Consider the following 20,695-nt stretch of genomic DNA (forward strand, 5'->3'; position numbering starts at 1 on the left):
TCTTTAAAAACAGTCCCTGGGAAAGGCAAGGGCCCTCCAGCCGCAGTCTGGGCTCTCTGAGGACAGGGCAGGCCTGGCGAACCCACGGCAGTTTGAGAATGTGGCCCCTGGTCGCTGGGCCAAGCTGCTTGCTGGCTGTGCAGTTTGGCTGGAATGACTCCTGCTCTGGGCGGTTCTGGCTCGTCCGCTGCTGCCCTCTGCTGGGCACAGGCTCCCGCGTTCTTCCTGGACAGGCTCGCTCCTCAGAGGTGGACAATTCAGCTCAGAGGCCTGAAGGACCATGACCACACACTCACACACACACGGTCACACACTCATCTACACACTCATACACACACGCTCCACCCATTATTGTGTTTTGACCCTAAAAGGCTGCTGCTTCTTGCAGCCATGAAGTTGCCATGCTAACCACTGCCAAAACCTCCTCTCCGGCTCGTAGAACTCTTACATAAGGCAGGTGGGGGTCATGTTACCTAGAGAAAGGCAGGGAGGTGTGGAGAAGAGTGTCAGAGGTTGGAAAACGTGCAGGTCTGGGTGTTTAGCAATATCCAAGACCCTGGGTGCAACTTCAAGGGGGCCCGTGCGTGGGGAGAGCTGATGGAATAGCAACTAACCACGCCCCAGGACCCGCTGTCGTGAGGTCACGATATGCTAGGCAGCAGGGAGGAGAAGTCTGTCAGCCTCTGCCTCCCCCAGAGCGGCCCTCCAGTGGCTCGGCTCCTCGAGTCCTCTTTGCCCCATGCGTCTCCCGCCCTGACACCAAGCTCAGAACACTGCCGTGCTGCTAAGGGCATTTGTCGGGGGCTGAGGAGCTTCTCAGCTAATAATCGCTGTGTTAAAATCACACGTGGTCCTCAAACTGGAGGAACGCTGGGAGGTTTTAAATGTTGGAGAAAAAAATCTCTGAAAGGATAAAATCAGCCCCCGAATAAGTTTCTGCGACTGAGGAATATGAAGTATCGCTCAGAGCTTTTGGAAATCAAGCCTTCCTGGGAAATGGATGCTCTCCAAAGCCACATATTTGAGGCACGGCTGGGAAGATGATGTGTGAAGTCCCCTGGCATTTGGTATTGATCCCACCAGGCTGGGGACCACGCAGATGGAGGGCACACGGTCCTATGGCCCTTGAATAATTTCTAGAATGGATTTTAAAAGAAGATTTTCTTTCCACAGAAAAATACCTTGTGCCTTCCCAGTCTGGATGGGCCCAGATGATACACAACCCTCCACTAAGTGAGAAACTCCAAAGTTCTCCTGCCCATTATGACCTAAGCGGTTTTAAATGGTTTTCGGGTCCTCTCCTCTCTAATAGATTAAAACATGCTGCCTTGGGCATTACAAAGACATTGAATGGTACTGGTACCAAACCTCTGGTTCCAGGAGGCCTGCGAAATGTATGGTAGAGCTTCAGAGGCGAGAGGGCCGGCCATAAACCATGCTGCTTTTGAATCTGCAGCTAGACACGTTTTATATGGCAGTCTTCTTCCGCTACAAGCTATTTCTTAATTATCTCCTCCCCAGAATGCCCCCCTCTCTGATTTATTGGGATCACCTCTGTGATCTCAGGCTAACCCCTCCTGCAGGCACCAGATAGGCACCTCTGGTCTGTGTGGCCATCCTCCTCTCTGCCCCTCCACTGCAGGGGGAGTTGAGGGGAGCATGAAACTGGATCCCGCCTCTTCCTCCCCACACAGCCTCCCCTCTGGTCCCGTCTCCAGCCCTTGCACTTCCCTATTGCTCCCTGCACACACACTCCCCGAAACAGGCCCTCCTCCCCCAGGCTGAACCCCCTTCTCTCCCCACCTCAGACTCCTTCCTGGGCCCCTCATACCCCATCTCAGCTGAGAGCACTCTCTCTCCCAACCTTTTCAACTAGGACTCATTTTTCAGCATAATTTCTTCCCTACGAGTCCCCCTTTGGTACTCATTATACTTTTAGTATCTGCTGATTGAGAAAATAGATGATGACAAAAACTACCAGGAACTCAATAATGCCTTTAAATGAATTTATATTTTGGTAATCACCAAAGTGTTCACATACATTTGAGAAATTATTGAGCCCCATGGGTATCACTTGTCTAGTCTGCAGATAATGCTTGTGGTGGTGTGGCTTTCGGTAAGGTCCTGAGCCCAGTACAAGCTCCTGGAAGGCTCTGTTTCTGATGTCAGTCATTGAGGCACACAGTGTGGAGAGGGCCTTGGACAGGACCTGGCCCTGAGAGCCTGACTTGGGTCTCAGGACCCCCAGAGGAGCCTGACGGTGGGGCAGAATGGGCATGGGCTTTAGAATGAGACAGACTCACTGCAGCCAACCCGCAGCTCTACGGCTCACTCGCTCTGGACCCTGGGAAAGTGCTTCAACTTTTCTCCATCTGAAAATTACTCTCTTGAGAAACAGGGTGATTGTCAAGCCAGTGGTCCATGTAGATGCTTCATAGGAGTGGCTATTACTGTGTAGAGAAATTTATGCAATGAAGTATCTGAGTGCCTGACTCAAGTGAGGTTGCTTTCAACTTAAGGGCTTCACACTGGTATTTGGCTGTTAGCTGATGAATTAGCCAGGACGGATTAGGCTGTGCTGCGTAACAAACTACCCCAAACCTCCATGGCCTAATATAGCAGAGGTTTATTTCTCCGTCATGCTTCATATCCAACATGTGCAGTCACTCAGGGAGTAACTGGGCATCCAAGATCACCATGGTCAAGGAAGGAAAATGTGGGGATGGCCTGCCCTTAAAGCTCCCACCCAGAAGTGACATGTCCCTCCCATCCACACCATGTGGCCACACTTACTTCAAAGAGCAGGGGAAGTGCAGTCATACAATGTTCCTGCAGGGAAAACCAGAATATCTGTGAACCGCCCTCTAATTTAGTCCAAGTCTGACTTGTGGTTTCGCCTGCCATCTTCCCTAAAATGGGAGCAGTGAGTTCTAAAAGATGCATATCTTCTGTCATTTTTCATGAACTCAGGTTTAGCACATGGGTAGAGCTTATATACCCACAGGCTCTCAGGAAATAAAAAGTGCTGACTGGTAGTGACGAGCCACAGAGGCCCTCATCCACCTCAGCTCGATGGGTGGCATCTGTCATTGTGGCTGGCATCACTGGTATTGTCATCTGTCCCCACTCTGGAAGCCAAATACAACCGCAGGCCCTGCTATCTGTAACCCTCCTTTCAGACTGGGGAATGTCTTGCAACCCAGCGGCAGGCTGGCTGTCGCTCAGGCCCTGTGGTGCTGCAGAGCAGGGTTTATACCAACACAGACAACTCAGGGCCTCATTTAACAACCAGCTCGATGGCCGATGGCCGGGCCCCATCAGAGAAATTAGCCCCTGAGTCTCCTGGAGTGAGGCCCAGAGTTATTCCATTCAGAACACGACCCAATGATAGGGCAGGAAGACACAGGGACCTGAGGCCATTTGTCCACTGTCCCTGGGGGAGGGGAGCTTTAAGCTGAGCTCTTCTGGCTGGGGGCATCTCGCCCTCTTCCCGCCCTCCCTCCCTCTCTCATCCTTACTCCCTTCTATCCCTCCCCAGGGAACACTAGGGAAGGATGTTGAGTGAGGGGTCTGGGCTGTGGACTGTGGGAGGAGGCGTGGTCTGGAGAGAGGGACATTTGTCTCCCTCCGAAGCACTAAAGGGAGCCCAGTGTATTCAGCAGATGTGTGAGAGAGGGCGTGAGGTCCTGTCTCAGGCTCATCTGCCTTCCCGGCACCCAGGCTGAGTCAGTCCCGAGAATAACCCGCGCAGTGACGAACCTCAAGTGGTGGCGACGCTGGGGAAGAGGATGCCACAGAGGAGAGCTGTGCATTTTGTCATCTGAGCATTGTGAGAGGCTATAGCAGTGGGCGGGAAACCAAGACTCAGAGTAGTTACCCAGTTCATCCAGGGGCTTCCGCCAGCTGGTGGGAATGCCTGGAACAGACCTGGGCTCCTGACTCCTTGCCCAGTGCTCTTAGGAAACAGAGCAGAGTCCAGAGGCATCGATCAAAGAACATGGCCCAGCCAGTGACAGAAGTGCCTGCATGTGGCAAAAGGAAGGGCTGGGCTGAGAAAGGGCTGTCGACTGGAATTATTTATTTGGGACTTCCGAGGGAGGAATGGGAAGAATGGGGGCCTTCCCTCACTCAGTCCCACAGAGCAAGAGGCTATGCACAAAGATGGCAACAGAGTCCAAGGTCACCATCAGTGCCAAGGGGAAGCCACAGAGTGCCTCCCTGAGCAGCAGCAAAGCCCACCCACCCACCTCAGCCAGGTGCTCCAGGTGCCCAAGCCACTGCCCATGCGTCCTCCCTCCACCCCTTCCCACCAACCTGTGTCAGAACCGCAGACCATACAGCTCAGGAGCAGGAGGACCCTCAGACGTCACCTAATCTACACCCTGAGATAACCCTTGAGGGGCAGGGCCTCAGTTTCCCCAGCTGTCGATTCAGCTTTTTGAAAAGTGTAGGCTGACTACCCAGCAGACACCCCATCACTCCCGACCCACCCTCAGTCTAGGGGCAGCAGAGTTTGCATCGCTGTGCTGTGGGCTGTCTTGGAGGCCCAGGGTCTTCCTGACTTGCTCTATGCTCTCTGAGAAGGTTTGGCCAGGGCTCCTGAGGACATCTGGAAATGACAGTGCCTCACGGGTCTGGCTGACATCCCCAGCCAGAGAGCCCCAGCTCTAGGTGGGCCTCCCGCCCCCTCATGATGGTTTCTGCAGAGGCGGGAGCCCACCCACCACTAGGACACAAACTCACTGTCAGCAGGATGGGGGAGGGCAGGCCAGGGGGACAAGAAACGCTGGGTCCTGTCCCAGCACAGCCAGTGACTTGCAGGTGACTTTGGCCAAGTCCCAGCCTCCTAGGGGCTCGTTTTCCTGACTAGATAAAGAGCCCACAGCATGGTGGGTAAGCACGCTCTGGGACTAATGTGCCCGGGTTCGAACCTCATACTAGCTGGGTGCACATAGGCAAGTAACTTAATCTCTCTGTGCCTCATTTTCCTCATCTGTAAAGGCTGGAACTTGGTAGCTGTGATGCTCTGATGGGTTGACCTATACATGGCACCTAGAACCCCGCCTGGCACACAGCGAGCATGGTGTTACCATTTTGTGTTATTATTTCCTCCCCACGCTCCACTGTGAGGTGACATCCATGTCCTCAGAGCTCCACAGGAGACGGGAGTGGGGAAAGAAGGGCGGTGGACTGCCCAGCATGGCAGCGAGGGTTTGCCTGGGACACTGCCGGGATGCATCGGCAGAGCCGGGAGTGCTCAGCAAGGTCAGGCCTGGTTAGTGTGGGCCAGGCCCTGGGGAGATAGGTGTGAGGGACAGGCTCTAGGCTCCTTCCAGGAGTGACTATAAATGAATTCACAACCTGGCTGGCCCTCTGGCTACCAGAAGCGCCTCTGCCTCCCTGCCGGGGACAGGTCAGCTGGCAAACGCCAACGTCCGAGCGAGCCCAGACAGAGGAGAGGGGTTGGGCAGCCTTGGTTTCTCTCTAACCAAAGGGTTATGAGACTGAAGATTTCAACTCATCTCTGGCTGATTCCTGATTTCCCTCAGCATCTGCATGCCTCCCACCAACTTCTCCTCTCAGCCCCTGGAACAGGCTCCCGAGTAGGGTTCGCCTCTGCGCAGTCGTAGAGCAGAGCTGGGAATCACCTAGGCAGCTGTCTCAGGCACAGCCCCCTGCCCATCAGGCCTCCGGCCTCCCCACACCAACACCTCACCCAGCAACCCCGAGCCCCCTCCAGGCATGCTCCAGCCCTGGAGGCAACTCTCAGAAGCTCCACCCTACGTCAGGGAAAGCCAACGCACATACCAGGCAGCACCCCGCCCCTGCCACCCCCTTACCCCCGCCTTCCCTTTACTAAAGGGGCACTCTGAGGCCTGTAGGACAGCAGCCAGTGCAGGAGAGGCGCCTGGGGGGATACGAATGGGCCGGGCTGAGGCCTTCAATGCCACCTGGTGCTGGAGGTCCAGGCGGGTGGCGGGAGGCCCTCTGAGCCAGGGTCCTGAACAAACTGATAGGCAGTGCTGTGAGTGGAGCCAGCCATCCATGCCCGTGGTCTGGACTAAAGGTCATTCAGAGGGTTCATCACACCCCACGCTGCCCAGCCTGCTCACATCCTCGGCCAGGAGTCCAGCAGCGGAGAGTATTAATAACCCGGTGGTGACAGGCATCACTGCGGGAATGTCCTCTCGGACAGGACGAACACGGCCAGGAGAGCCTCCCCTCACAGCTCTCCTTGGCTCTCTCCTGAGACAAAGTCAGGATGACTTTAGGGCTGCATTTCCAGCCCAGAGTTCCAGCATTAGCCTGAGGCCCAGCAAGCCCGCCCTCAGGGAGGGTAAAGGACCAGGCGAGAGACAAGGAGCCCCAAGGGCCTCAGGCAAGGCAGTGCAGGCCTGCTCTCCTCATCCGCAAAGCGGCCGTGATAAAGCCTGCCTTCCCTACAACCCAGAGCTGTTGGGAAAATACGACCACCAAGGCAATAACGCTAGGAATAATAACAATAAATAACATTTATTGAGCACTTAGCTCTGGGCCCTGGGCTAACCTTTGCATGGACTTTATCTCATTTCGTCCCTAACTCCATGAGGTAGGTATCATTATCCCATTCTACAGATGAGGAAACAGGCCCAGAGAGGTTTCTGATTTGCCTTCCCAAGGTCACACGGCAATTATGCTGTGGAGCCATGATGCAACTCGATTGTGCACAGCTATGCTATACAAAAATGAAGCATTCCTGTACCCCCAAAGCCCCTGCAAGATGCTGAGTGTCCCAACAGCAGGGACTGTGCCCTCCTCCTGGGCCTGGGATCAATGTCCGCAAAGGAAGGCAAGCAACACGACGTGAGAAGCTGAGACACAGTCGCTGCCCTCTGGAAGCTTACAGTTGCATGTATTGTTTGATTTTTTTAAATGTTTTAATATTTAAATTCAAAAGGTACAAAACAGTATTTAGTGAAAAGTCTCCCTCTCAGCCTGGCTCCCTGAGGGAACCACCATTACCAGTTTCTTGTAACGGATTATTCCAGAAGTAATCGATGCCTATTTACAGTCTTGTTTAACTACCGGTGCATCGTGGCTGGGGACTGTGGGTCCTTCCAAATGCTGCCCCGGCACACCATCTCCCTCACATCACGTCCACCTCCCTGCTCTGCTTTCCAGGGACCCTGCCAAGAGCCCACAGATGGGAGGACAACTGTGCTATGACAGTGATAGAGTCCAAGAAGGAGACAGCTGAGGACCGCTGACGGCCCCACGTCCTGTCCAGGAGCTGCCACTTCTACCTCGCGCCTTCCTCCCGTGGATTCACGGGGAGCCCCTCTCCCCGAGCAAAAGCATGGTGGTACAGGACAGCACAGACGCTGGGGACACCAGGACAGGCGTGCTGCTGGAGCCCTTCCTGCACCAGGTCGGGGGGCACCTGAGCGTGATGAGGTACGACGAGCACACCGTGTGCAAGCCCCTCATCTCCCAGGAGCAGAGGTTCTACGAATCCCTGCCGCTGGCCATGAAGCGGTTCACCCCACAGTACAAAGGTGAGTGTCCAGGCAGCGGACGGGCTCAGGGTCCACCGCACCGGGCCAGGCTCCTCTGCATGCACCCTCCGCTTCCTCGTGCACTGCGGTGTGTGGAAGGGTTGCCATGGAGACATGCCCCTCTCCTGCAGCCCGGTGGCCTTCGCTGTCCTAGTTTCTCTGAACTCTTCAAGCTTCCAGGTCTGGAGCGTAATGCCATTTGGCATCCCTACAAATTAGCTCAAGCCACCAGGCTTCGAGGAATTGAGAATGGGATGAAACGATACCCCAGCCCCACCATGCCCTGAGGCGGCATTCTCTTCTGCGCTCTGGGTGTGCCATGGCTGGGTCCTGTGACTGTGGCTGGGAAACACAGGACAGGTTGAGGCCTCCTTCCCTTCGCCTCACTCTGGAGACCTAGGCGGGTGGCAGGAGCCTTGGGCCTGGGACACAGCGTGTTTAGGAAACCAGAATTCCCGCCCTCATCCAGGAAGGGGCAAAGCCAAGGGAATGGGCTGCCTTCCAGGTGTAGCTGGAGAAACACTGCATGGAGCAGCGTGTGTTGTGTTCTGCATCTGAGCACAAGGTGGGCTCTGGGGAGAGAAGGCCCAGTGGTGGGGGGCTGCCATTTGGGGGCCTCAGGGCAGGGGCACTCTGGGTAGCCGGCCGGGATTCATGGGGCAGGCTGTTTTGTCCACACCCGGCCTTCGGTAAACGAGGTTCAGGGGGCTCGGGGTATGACTCTGCCAGCCGCCGACCCCACAATAGGAATGAGTGCTCAGAAAAGAGACCTCCTTTAAAGATTTTAGAGTTCATGACTGCAACCTTCTGCCCTCACTGTCCCTGTATTTGCAAAGGCAGTGATAATATTCAAGTCAGTCAAAAACTCCCTTGCACTTCACTGATCAAGATAACTGGGAAGGATGGGTTCTGTTTCTCAAAGTGTGATCTGAGATCAACCAACTTTACCAGGATTGCCGTGTGTGTGTGTGTGTGTGTGTGTGTGTGTGTGTGTGTGTGTGTGTGTGAAAATGCAGGTTCCCTCTCAGACCTGTGAATCAGAATCCCTGGGGTCAAGGCCCAGGAATCTGCATTCAGCATGCTCCAGATTGTGACCCACGGGCAAGGGGCCAAGGCCTGGAGCCCTGGGCACTGCTTCAGTCCCGCCCTACCAGGACTCCTGAGAGTACAAGACAAGACCGATGTGCATCACACACTGAGACAGGGCCAGAAGGTCGGTGTGCAGGCTGTGCCGGCCTCCCTGGGGCCTTCTGGGGCCGCAGGCCGGTGTTGCCCGTAGGTTGTGAGTCACTGCCCATCTTGTGGGAGCACCCACTGAAATTAACGTCTGTCCTTTCGCAACTGAACTCGACCTAGCAAAGGGGTGGCAGGATCTCATGTGGGGCGGCCTCCTGCCTGCAGCACTTCACGCTTGTTCGACACAGCTCTGGAGCTGAGACAGACTGCCAGGGTGGCACAGGCAAGACAGGGAAGTGAAAGAGGCTGGGTCTCCAGGACCCCACCCTGGCGTCCTCCCTGTGCCCTATCTGCACGTGCCCATTCCTCTGTGGGGGTAGGGCAGCACCACTCTTGGGCAGCCCCGGGCACTGGTCTACTGTCCAGACCTCTACGCCACCCTGCTTCCCCCTTCGGGTTGGGCCCATCCCCGGTGCCACCCGCCCTGGGGCTCTGCTAACGTGATAGGTTAATTTGAGCCAGGGCACCCTAGCTACACGCATCAATGGCCACAGAGGGTGCTTCAGCCTCTGCCTTGGGACTCCACTCAGGAGACGATGAGGAGGGGCTGGGCCAGGGAACTGCATGACAGCCCTTAGGGGAGACCACGCAGCCCTGCTGAGGGTGGGCAGAGCCCACAGGCTGGGGTGACACCCACACGAGGTCTCAGTGATGCAGAGACGCTGACTCACTCACTAGCCAGAACCCGACCCACGTGGTGCCACAGGCCAGGCACCACTGGAGGAAACACACGTTTACTGAGACACTAGAAGAAGCCCAGAGACCCCCAGCTCTCAGACCCTGGGGCAGCACCTGGGGTCAGGTTTTAGATGGGAAAGAGTCCCTAAAAGGTCCCTCAGACTCTCAGGCTTCTTGTTTCCCCGATAAGAAAAGTAGCATCAGCAAACCCCCAGTGCTCGCTCAGTGCTGGACACACTGCAAGCAGTTTCCTGTGCTAACTCACTGACTCCCCACAACCACCCTCTGAGGTAGGTCCTGTCATCCCTATTCACAGGTGAGGAGGCTCAGAGAGGTTACCCAACTCGCCTCAGGCCACACAGCCCATGACAGGCAGAGCCAGGACTCGAAGCCCCAAGGTCTGGCTCCCGAGTGTGGGCCTCGGCCACCCAGGCCTGCTCCACTGGCGACTGTTACTGAAGAGACAGCCTCCTGAGGTGCCAGTGCTCGGAGGCCATCTAGCCCAACAAGGGAGGGGATGTGACTTGCCGGGGGTCACTCGGCTAATGACTTCAGGTCAGGGGGACTCAAATGCCCACAAGGCTGCCACAGGGGTCTCCCTTTTTCTCCCCAATGGGAACAGCCCCAGAGAAAGTGGTCATTTCTGAAGTGGCCACCACATGCCATGAAGCACACCCTCTCCCTTCTTGCCGCCGACCACGGTGGTGTCAGGGGGAGCTGGGCAGGGACGTCATTCCCAAGGGCAGTCTCCCCGTGCCAGGAGCTTGCCCTGACCTTTTGCTGGGCTCCTGGGGCATGACGGGGTCTTGGGGCTACATCCCTCTGCCTCCCAGTTCTCCTGTCAGCCCTGGGCGAGCAAGGACATGCTCCTAGGTCCAGCTGGTTAATGGATGAGCCAGATTCATATTACAGACGGCGGTAAATAAATGCTCTCATGAGCTTAAAAATAAATACATGACAGAATATTCACGGAGCCTGGGGAAGATGCGCGGCCAAACTGAAATTGCTGAGATGCTCTGGGCATGTCAGTCATGGCATTAAGCACTCCTATCTGCCCAACCGGCATGCTGGAAGGCTGAGGTGCGTGGGGAGGGCTGGCGAGTGGGCAGACGGGGGCTCTGGCTATGTCCCCCACTCTTCCGGCCAGGCAGGGGTGCCAGAGTGCTAGGAGCCTATGGGCCTCTGAGGCCTAGTCCCCAAGGATACACAGGGCAACCTGGAGGCCAGGCCGGGGCCAACACGGCTCTTGACTAAACGAACAATCCAAGCCCCAAGGAGTCTGGATTCCACTGACATGCTGCTCCTGTCAAGGACAGGCAACTGGGGATTGTGTGCACGGCGGCTCTCTGCCATGGGTCCCGGGCTTCAGGGCAAGGCTGGGCTGAGCCGTGGGGGGCTGTGGAAGAGGGAGGGAAGACAGATAGATGGAGACACAGAGCCAGTCAGAGGCACGCGGGAAGACAGAGCAAGAAGGCAGGGACACGGAGCCTGGCTGTGTAGCTCTGACAATATGAGAAATAGAAATGACTTTTGGATTTTATTGGTTTTGGGTTATTTGCACCTCTGCTCGCCTCCATTTATTTAGACACTCAGAAGTGATGGGACCAGACAAGAGCTGGAGCCTGGAGCAGCGGGTGAAGGTCACATTGCCTGTCCCTCCAGGGAGGCCTCCTGGGCCGGGGCTGCCCGAGAAGGTCTGGCAGGCCCGTCACCACAGCCTCACAAGTGGGACAGGCCAGGGGGCCGCCGCATGGTAACTTGAACTTTACAAGATCTGAAAGGCCTTGCCCTTGGCTGGCTCTGCAGGAATGGGGGTGAGCGGGCTCCCAGCTGCTCAGGTGGTTTCCAGGTCAGTCCCCCTGACTGGAGCAAGCACCACAACCCCCCTGCCTGAGGACACAGGGCTGGAAATGTAAACGCCATGTCCTGGGGCTTCCAGGCGCTTCCAGCCCTCTGCACTGATGACTCTCTCACGAGGTGGTGGGATCATGGCTTCTCTGTTCCTCCCACGGAACAGAATGACCGGAACAAATGTGATGGGGACACAGCAGGAGTGTTCCTCATCCATACACGGGTAAACACGGCGGGACGACACCGGAGTCTCCCAGTAAAGCCCTTGCCCCCAGGTGACCGCCTGTTCCTCCTTCCACATGGACGCCTGGTGTGACCCTCTCAGAGCTCCACCCCTCTTGCCACCTGTGTGACCTCAGGCAAGTCATTCAATCTCTCTGGGCCTCAGTGACCACAGTCACTGGCCTCCCAGGCTCGCTATAACTTAGTGATAACAAATGAAAAGCACACAGTGCTGGCACACAGTAGGTGTAAAAGACATGGCAGTGATGAGTACTGTTGTGGTTGTTTCCCCCACCTGCCGTCAGCCTCCTGCTCTCATGAGCAGAACGGCTCTGGAGGGCCCGGTGCGGCCATGCATGGCGTGTTCAGGTAAGCTAGAAATGCCAGGTTAGGTACAGCAGTATTGTTAGGATCACTGTGACTTCACAGGACACAGGGGCTGGGGATGAGCTGAGGGAGAGCAGAGATTTTAGGAGCTAAAGAGAACTGAACATCACTCTCAGGCTGCAAAATTGGAGCACTGGGAATCTGAGATGACAGGACTAGCCCAGGGAGACTGCTGAGCTAGGCACAGACGACCCTGAAGAGTGACATGCTGAATTATAGAGCAGCCCTGAAAATGAGTGTCTGTGCCACCCAGCCCAAGAGGGCCAGGTGGGATGCATACAGGAAGTCAGCTGCCCTGACTGCTGGGTCAGCAGAAATGACCCCTTACGCCGAGAACGTGACCAAGTAGCCGGGGGAGGAAATAAATACCCTGGAGAACATGATCACATGCCACCTACCCTCTCTGTCAGGTCCCAGCAGAAAATGAGTGGTACATTCAAAGGGGTTTAAATGAAGAGCAGTTTTAAAGGGACTATTTGCAGAAGTGTGTGCAGGATTAAGGCAACCACTGGGGATGGTGAGGCACCCACGCACCAGCACCACTGGAAAGCTGCAAGCACTCCAGGGCCTGAGGGGCCACCTCTCCCTCCCAGGGAGAGGGAGGCCAGAGAGGAACACGGCCATGGCAGAGCCCCACTGCAGCAGGGAGGGAACCAGTGGGACAAATACCTCAGTTTTCTCCTCCCCCACCATCTCCTGCCAACGGCCCCCACTGGCCAAACCCACTGGAAACCAGGGGCAAGGAAGCCATTGGTGACTCGGCAGCGTCAACCTCTCAGGCACAAAGCAGGGTACAGACAGCGGAGGCGGGTTAGCAGGGGAGGGAGCAACAGAGAAGCCCCACGGCATCAGCTGCGGGAAACACAGGGAACCAGGCACCCTAGAGACCCAGTTCTCACAAAACCATCTGTGCAGCTGTCTCCGGTGCCACCACCAAGAGTATCAGTCCCTCTTCACCAGACCTCTGGCGAGGCTGGGCACCCACTGGATGCCAAGCCCCACAGCGGAAGGCCTGGACTCTGCCACAGAGTGAGAAATCCAGGGGTTGACCACAGAGCCATTAGTGCACATGCTGGAGCTAATTACCGACCGGCCAACGTCCCAGAGGAAAAGCCCAATTAGCACATTCATTCATTGGGTTTCCTCGCACTCTTCACGTTCACAACCAGCGGCTGGAGTAGGATGTCGTGCCTTGATTACAAACACTGATGGTGAGGAGGCACTGCGAGCTGGAGATCTCACCAGTCTGTTTTATATCAACCATGTTCCGCCACTAATCTTCATGTGCTGTGCATCTAACCAAAAGAAATGGAGTACTAAAGCCAGAGATGGGGGAGGGTGAATGAAGGGGTGACAGAGAGTCCTGAGCCCAGAAGGCGGTCTGAGGAAGGCTTCCTGGAAGAAGCTGGCAGATACAGATAAACGGAGGGGAGAGAAAGGATGACGAAGGAGGCGAAGGAGAAGGGGAAGGAGTGGGATAGGCCCCAACTTCCCTCACTGCCACTCCGTGGTGGGGGCCTTCTTTGCAGAGAACCAGCTCTGATGCCCCAAGGGTGGGCCCAGTTGGGACGGCTGTGGTGTGACTGGGAAGGTATGACTGCACGAAGGAACCAGAATGGAGAACAAAACGTACAAGGCTGGCTTTGTTTAAAGCAGGAAGGGGCAGAGAAGTATGATGAGGCAGAGGCTGTGCCAAGATCAACCCAAGGCTATTTTCTGCAGGCTCCTGGGCTCTGGGCTCATTCTGGAACAGGACTGCGTTCAGGCTAAACCAGGCCAGTACCCATAGCTCTTCCTTGAGAGAGGAGTTGAGGAAAGGGGGAGGCTGACCAGTGCCATGAAACTACAATTCAAAAGGATGTCACCCATTGCACCGTGTCCACTCAGGTAAATTCCATCTGGTTTCTCCCCTCCCCCCCTCATGTGCTCTGCAGGCACCATCACTGTGCACCTCCGGAAAGACAGCCTCGGCCACCTCAGGCTGGTTGCCAACCCACTGAAGGAGAACCGGGAGCCCTTCAAGGTCTCCACAGAGTCAGCGGCAGTGGCGATATGGCAGACGCTCCAGCAGACCACCAGTGGCAGGGGTGGCACCTGCCCCCTTGCCGAGTGGCAGCACGCCCAACTGGCACACTCGGTCAAGGAGAGGTGAGGGCCACTTGGCAGGATGACAGAAACCAAGCAGCTTGTCCCTAGCAGAGACCACCATCACTCCCACCTGTGCCAAGGCTGACCGCTCCCCATTAGGGCCGGAGCCGAGAAAATGAGAAATTCAGATGAGGGCTCTGTCTAGAATAACCAATATGACCAAAGAAAACAATGAATTTTCTTTCACGTCACTTCTAGGGGGAGGATTCCGATGTATTTCACCTCGGAAGCTGATGCACATGCAGAGTCCTATACAGAGCAGGCATTCGGTATATACTTGTTTAATTAAATACCAGTTTCACTGAGACCATAAAGTGTCTCTGGGGAGAAAATGTGCAGAGCAAAAACCCCCAGAATAGTTGACATAAAGGAAAACGGCTAACGTCTCTCGGAAATCATCTTTCCTTAGCGGTCGGGATGGGACAAGGGGAGAGGTCAACGCAGCCCTCAGTGGGGCCTCGGAGATGCAGGGGGCTCAGGGCACCCAAGGTCCTCGGAGAGTCTCCAAAACCTCTGATAATGTTAGCTGACCTCTCTCAGATGAGAAGGATCCTGGGGGTTTTTAAAACATTTATGGGAATCAAAAGGGAGCTAATACAACGAAAGTACCTCCCTTCCCCAAGAAGCACAGCGGATCTAATTAAGCCTCTTGGCTCAGTGGCAGGAAGTGGGTGCACATTACCTCCGTTTCACAGATGGGGAAGCCAAGATGCAGAGGCAGGAGAGGGACTGGACCAAGGACCATGATTCCCACCCCCTGTGGCATTTTGAGGTCTTGAGGAGATGACCACACACCACACCACAGTAACAGCCCAAACCCCCAGCCCTCTGATGCCAGGCGAGGTCGCTGCCCCCACACTATATTGCCTCAACAGTGAGATAATAATCACATCACTTACATGTGAATTTAAACCCGATCAGCCCTTTGAGGAGGTGACATGGTCTAATAAGTTGTTCTGGGTTAGAGAAACTGCCCACGAGGACTGCACCAGGGCCTGATCTGGTGCCCGGGGCCTGAGTAGGTCCCCTGTGGGCATCCTGGAGAGTAGCCAGGGACAGTCCATGTCACACTGCAGCCCAAGAGAGCCCAGTCAGTCAGAGGGACAGGCACCTTGCCCCGGACCTCTGCCCAGGGCCGCCCTGTCATCCGCTACTCTCGCCCACAGCCCGGCCACGGCGCTCCTGAGGTCCGAGTTGCACCTCAACGCCCAAGTCTCCTCGCTGGTGGAAGATGCTAATGGTAACCAGGCCGAGAGGACGAGCTTTAACCCGTGGGGCCTCTACTGCCACCAGGCCCACCTGACCCGCCTGTGCACCGAGTACCCAGAGAACAAGCGGCACCGTATCCTTGCCGGCCCTCCCCAGTGCGCACGGCGCACCTATCAGGGGGTGCACCTGTCACGGGGTGGGGGAGTGAAGGGAGGTGACAGAGACAGAGAGACACATGGGGGCAGGGGTGGGAGGGGGAGACACACACACACACACAGGGCCAGGGAGGGGTGGGTGGGGAGAGAGAGAGGCCAAGGTGAGAGAGAGTTTGAGGCATAAGCCCTCAAATCTGGGCTCTAGAAGATATCAGATCTCTCCAGAAGAAAACTCAGAGAGTATGGGCAAGTCAGACTAGGAATTAAGCTGAACTCCACTCAGGCCATGGCCATGTCTCTGCCACCTGGGCAGTGTGTGTAGGCTGGCCTGGGAGGTCTCTGTGGGCAGACAGGAATGAGGGCTGCCATGCTGGGTGGGGGTGACAGGGGACTCCGAGGGCTAGGTGGATCCCCACACCCCAACTTCCCATCTACCCCTCCAAATTCTCCCTGAAGACTCTTCCCATGGAGATGATGGGGTGAGAAGGGGGTCCTCCCTTAGGGAGGTGCCCCAGAGTGGGCTCTCAGGGGAAGCACTTCCCCTCCCTCCATGCTGCCATGTTCTCAGTGAGCAAATTTAGGCTTGAAATGCCCCTTTGTCACCACTGGGCTCCTTCCTGCAAATGGGCGGCTGGTTTCACAGTATTTACTGAGACACATCTGCAACCCTAATCCCTAAGAAGCTTTTGCAGGATAATTACTCCGCTGAAATTAATATTCCTGCAATTCATCTCCGAAGCTAACATCAACCCACTTCTCCCAAAAGGTACTGGCCCATTCAATGACTCGAGATTTTAGCCTTATGATTTTCTGCCATAAAATGTAAATTGGGCATGGCCTGCCAGGGATTTCATGCCTGCATTTAAATTTCAACCTCAGAGCAAAAAGGAAAAGAAGCTCACATACTCATAAACTCCTCCTAAATAAATGGGAATATTAAAGCAGCTGCAAAGCTAATCCCTTGAATTCTTAATAGTGACGATGTGCTTGTCTGTAATGAAAGAAACAGGAGAGAAGGGTGGGCGCTCACGGTACAATCTCCAGCCAGCTCTGGAGGCTGCCAACTGCCTCCCGGGGGGGCAGCGGCCTTGAGGTCCTTGGAGCCCTCCTTAACTTGGGGGGACCAGGGTTCTTGTTGCTGGAAAACGTCGTGTCACAGTACAAGCATCCCTGCATCCTGGACCTGAAGATGGGGACCCGGCAGCACGGGGACAACGTGTCCGAGGAGAAGAAGGCCCGCCACATAAGGAAGTGTGCACAGAGCACCTCAGCCTGCCTGGGCGTGCGCATCTGCGGCATGCAGGTAGGTGGCAAAGGGCCCACTGCAGGGCTGGGCACCATGGCATGTCCACTGTGGGGCAAAGATGTCTCGCATCCAGACACCACTGTCCCACAGAGCCCTTCACTTTGGGGCAGCAATAGAGGTGGCCAGGCACAGCTCTTCCAGCAAGGAAATGCATATCCTGGTCTATGACACGCTAGGTTTTTTGAAGAGCACCTTTCAGGATAGTGGTGTCAGAAGCTCACCATTATTTAACTCGGTCTCAGGGTCTCTGGCAGCTGCAACTTTCCACAATGGCCACGTGGGTCCTGCCCATGTTGAGAGCAGACCTTTGATGACAGTGTGCAGTCAGGGGCTGGGGAAAGAACTAGGAGAAGGAGCTTTTCCACACACTCTGTGGATTCCCCATTCCCTTGAATGATAAAGCTGAACCCTCTCCTTCTCAGATCCTGTGAGGCAGTCTGCTCTTTGAATTCTTATTAGCCATTCCCTCTTCTTAACTCCACCTTTTCTGCTGCTTCTTGCTACCTGTTCTGGTTAACAAAGTGGGAAGGTCATAACCTGCTAAGTTCGGCAATGGAATGGTTAATTTTTTATTGCCCAGACTCCACTCTTCATTTTTGCTGCTCTGATGTGGCTATGGCAAGGGCTGCAGGAGAACAGGAGGAAATACACTTTCTCCACTCGCTCACTCTTACAGTCTATCTACTCAAAGCAAAACCAGACACCAATTTGACGGTAAATGTTCTAGCTTTCCTTAATTGAAGCTGCCACCCCTTGAAGCTGGAAGTTGAGTCTATAAATTTGTTGCACAGTGTCCCTTGGAAGGCTTGGAATGCAATCCTCAGGAGAATGGAGCGTGATGATTTGTGGTGTAAATGGAATCTTCCTCTGGACCTCAAACCTTCTGAAATTGATCTGATTTATTTAGAAAGTGATGCCTCTCATGTCTTTACGATGGCTAAATTAGCAGCCCATCTCCAGCCCTCCAAAGGCAACTCCAAGTCTACCATATCTTTCTGATTTTTTTCAACACTGGTTTTCTGTAAACATATCATGTAATCTGAAGGCAGGAAACACCTGAGAAACTGTCTTGGCTATGGGTAGCCCTTCCCTGGTGTGCCAGGCAGAGGTGTGCCAAGTTACCCTTTGGCCATGCCAGCCACTGGCCTTGGTTCAGCCTTTGCTGGTGCCTGTGCCATCTGAATGAAATGGGGGTGGCTGCCACTGTCCCCCCATCAGCATCTCTCCTCCATCTGCTCCCTTCTGGTGGCCAAGACGTGACAGGGGAGGGGAGAGGAGCTGCCAGCCCCACAGAGCTGCGTGGACCTCCCTGTTCCATCCCGGCTCCCCTCAGCTGCACTGGCTACCTGAAAACTCCGTCCACACCTGAACCAGCCTGTGTTTTATCTTCAAACAATTCACCCCACTCTACCCCAAGCCATTACTCTCTCCTTAGAATCTGCAGAGAAAGGACTTTACAAACTTTGTTGGGGAAAATTTAATCTAGTTGGCTCTCCAAGGCCATTGGCTGTGATTTCAGACTCCTAGTAAAGCTTTGTCGCTTGGGTTTGCTAATATTTGAATTGAAGAGGGCCAGAAGCCAGAGTTTAAATCATGATTTGGAGGTGGATGTTGGAAATTCACAAGAAAGGCGATCCAAACCTTTTCCTAGTGGGTGGAGGGTCACCTCTGTGGGCTGAAGGATCTTTAGACCTTGGATTTCTATTAAAGGCTTGCACAGAAAGTATTCTAAAATGTAAAAGCTACACTGGTGCTTGAAGATAGATCATCTTTCTGTTCATTTCAGCCATTCTTGCCCTGTGTCTCCTGGAAATCTGTTTATATATTACGTTACCTTGTGACACTGCAACCACAGCAAATGCAATTTTTTATTAAAGTGTGCAGTTCTTCACATTTTCTTTCTTCTTTCTAATGTAAGGTTTATCAAGTTGATAAGAAGCACTTTCTCTGCAAAGACAAGTACTACGGAAGAAAACTCTCAGTCGAGGGGTTCAGACAAGCGCTCTCTCAGTTCCTGCACGACGGAACGCGCCTCCGGGCAGAGCTCCTGGAGCCCATCCAGCACCAACTCCGGGCCCTCCTCTCGGTCATTAGGAGCCAGAGTTCATACCGGTTCTACTCCAGCTCTCTCCTCATCATCTATGATGGGCAGGAGTTGCCGGAAAGAACCCTGGGTGGTCTGCACCCTCAGAAGGCTCCGCAGACAGCCCACTGCAGCGCCTCCTGTGGTGTCGCCAAAGTTGACATCCGGATGATCGACTTTGCTCACACGACATGCAAAGGCTCCTGGAATGAGCACACCACCTACGAGGGACCAGATTCAGGCTATATTTTTGGCCTGGAAAACCTTATCCAGATCCTGCAGGATATCCAGGAGGGAGAATAAGACTTGTTGGGCCCATACAGATTTTTCTGCAGTATAGATCTTATAAGGGACCTATCGGTAGCTGGGATAGTCTAGACACCCCTTAGATGTCTTTGCAATAATTATATCTACATTCAAAAGCCATCTCTTTACATGGCAAGCTATATTAACAGCTGCTAAAGAAATCAGCGCTGGAGGTAATTCCACATACCCTGGCACCTTGGCTAATGCTGGTCATTGCAGGCTGGACAGTCAGCACAAAATGGCACCATTTTGGAGTCCACTGGAGGGGTGCAGTGTGAGTTGGAGGCCAGCATTACAGTGAGATTCTGGAGTAGTTGCATTTAAACATGCTTTCTTGTTGTCATGCTGCAGTCCTCACAAGCTGTGAGGCAAACAACCTTACTTGAAGAAGCCTTGAAGAATGAGTTCACGAGTTCATGGTTTTCTGCTCATATGAGCTGCCCGTCTAAGAGCAGACAGAGCTAACGAATGCCTCTTACCTTCCTAAGAAGCACTGCAGGCGGGGCAGGATGAAGGGGGACAGATCCACCCATCTCACAAGCTTTGTCCCCAGGTTCTAAATGGATGAGGACAATCCCAGACACGACACTGGCAAACCAAGAGCCCAGGTTCTCCACTTTTGCCTGGGGAGGGAAGGGTCTCTTTACAGACTTCCAAGTACCTATCAGAAGCAATGATTCTGCCAGATTCTGTACACGAAATGGCTCTGACCATGAAATGTAGCTTCCAGTGGTGGTGGACTGTGCATACGGAGAAGCCACTGATGTTACACCACATTCTCAGCTTAGGCTTACTATTTATTTATTTTGGGGGTGGGGGGGTGGTTAGAAGTGAGGAGCCTGGAGGACAGAGGGAAACCAGGCGCGATGTTTACAAGACTGGTGGACAAGTGTAAATCCGGAACAAAGAGCAAAGTTCTAATTAATTCCGTCTTCTGCAGTGTGGAAACCTATTATAATGCCTTTGAGTCAAGCACTGAGATACGTTACCCAATTAGGGAAATAAATTTCTTAATAAAACTGCTGAGGTCACCAGTGATTATTTGGTGTGCCTTATTACCCTTTCTGTTTGTTTATTCTGATCATCACACCGTACAGTAGTTTCAGTTTATGAGTGACTAGAGTACACAGCAAGGACAGTTCACTGATTTCCCGCAGTCCTTCAGGGAGCCTGGGTGGGAAATGGTAGCTAACAAAATATGTGCATGTTTCTGCAAGGCAGGCCCCAGACTTGAGAAGTAAGTGGTCCCTTCATTTGAATCTTATACAATGCAAATTAAATATCTTCTAGATTCTCATGGCTAATTACCATCAACTTTCCAAAATCCACACTAATAGAAGGAAAGAGCGGCCCGGATAATAAAAAAACTTTTGTTTAGCTCTGGGGTACATTACATGGATTTCAAAGCAAGTGAACCTCCCTAATTATGTTTGGCCGAGGTAATGACATGATTAATTTGCATGCTCTGTGCCCATGGTGGGAAAGTTGAGTCAAAGCATGCTGAGTGGCAAAAGGGAGTTGGCCGAAAACTAAATATTTGCTAATGACAAATGGAGCCCTACATACTGCTTTTTCTGGG

General features: G+C 54.0%; 1 protein-coding gene across 1 annotated transcript in view; it reads left to right on the forward strand.

Moving 5' to 3' along the window:
* The window catches only part of IP6K3 (inositol hexakisphosphate kinase 3), a 22,217-nt gene extending 2,298 nt beyond the window's left edge, over positions 1-19,919 (forward strand). Inside the window, exons 2-6 of the mRNA XM_058554590.1 lie at positions 7,162-7,535; positions 13,844-14,057; positions 15,224-15,399; positions 16,549-16,724; positions 18,646-19,919. Coding sequence (XP_058410573.1) covers positions 7,337-7,535; positions 13,844-14,057; positions 15,224-15,399; positions 16,549-16,724; positions 18,646-19,113 — 1,233 coding nt within the window. The 5' untranslated portion in view covers positions 7,162-7,336 and the 3' untranslated portion in view covers positions 19,114-19,919. The remainder of the gene's footprint in view (positions 1-7,161; positions 7,536-13,843; positions 14,058-15,223; positions 15,400-16,548; positions 16,725-18,645) is intronic.
* The last annotated feature ends 776 nt before the right edge of the window (positions 19,920-20,695 follow it).

The sequence above is a fragment of the Diceros bicornis genome, chromosome 14, assembly GCF_020826845.1.
Source record: "Diceros bicornis minor isolate mBicDic1 chromosome 14, mDicBic1.mat.cur, whole genome shotgun sequence".
Taxonomy (NCBI): Eukaryota; Metazoa; Chordata; class Mammalia; order Perissodactyla; family Rhinocerotidae; genus Diceros; species Diceros bicornis.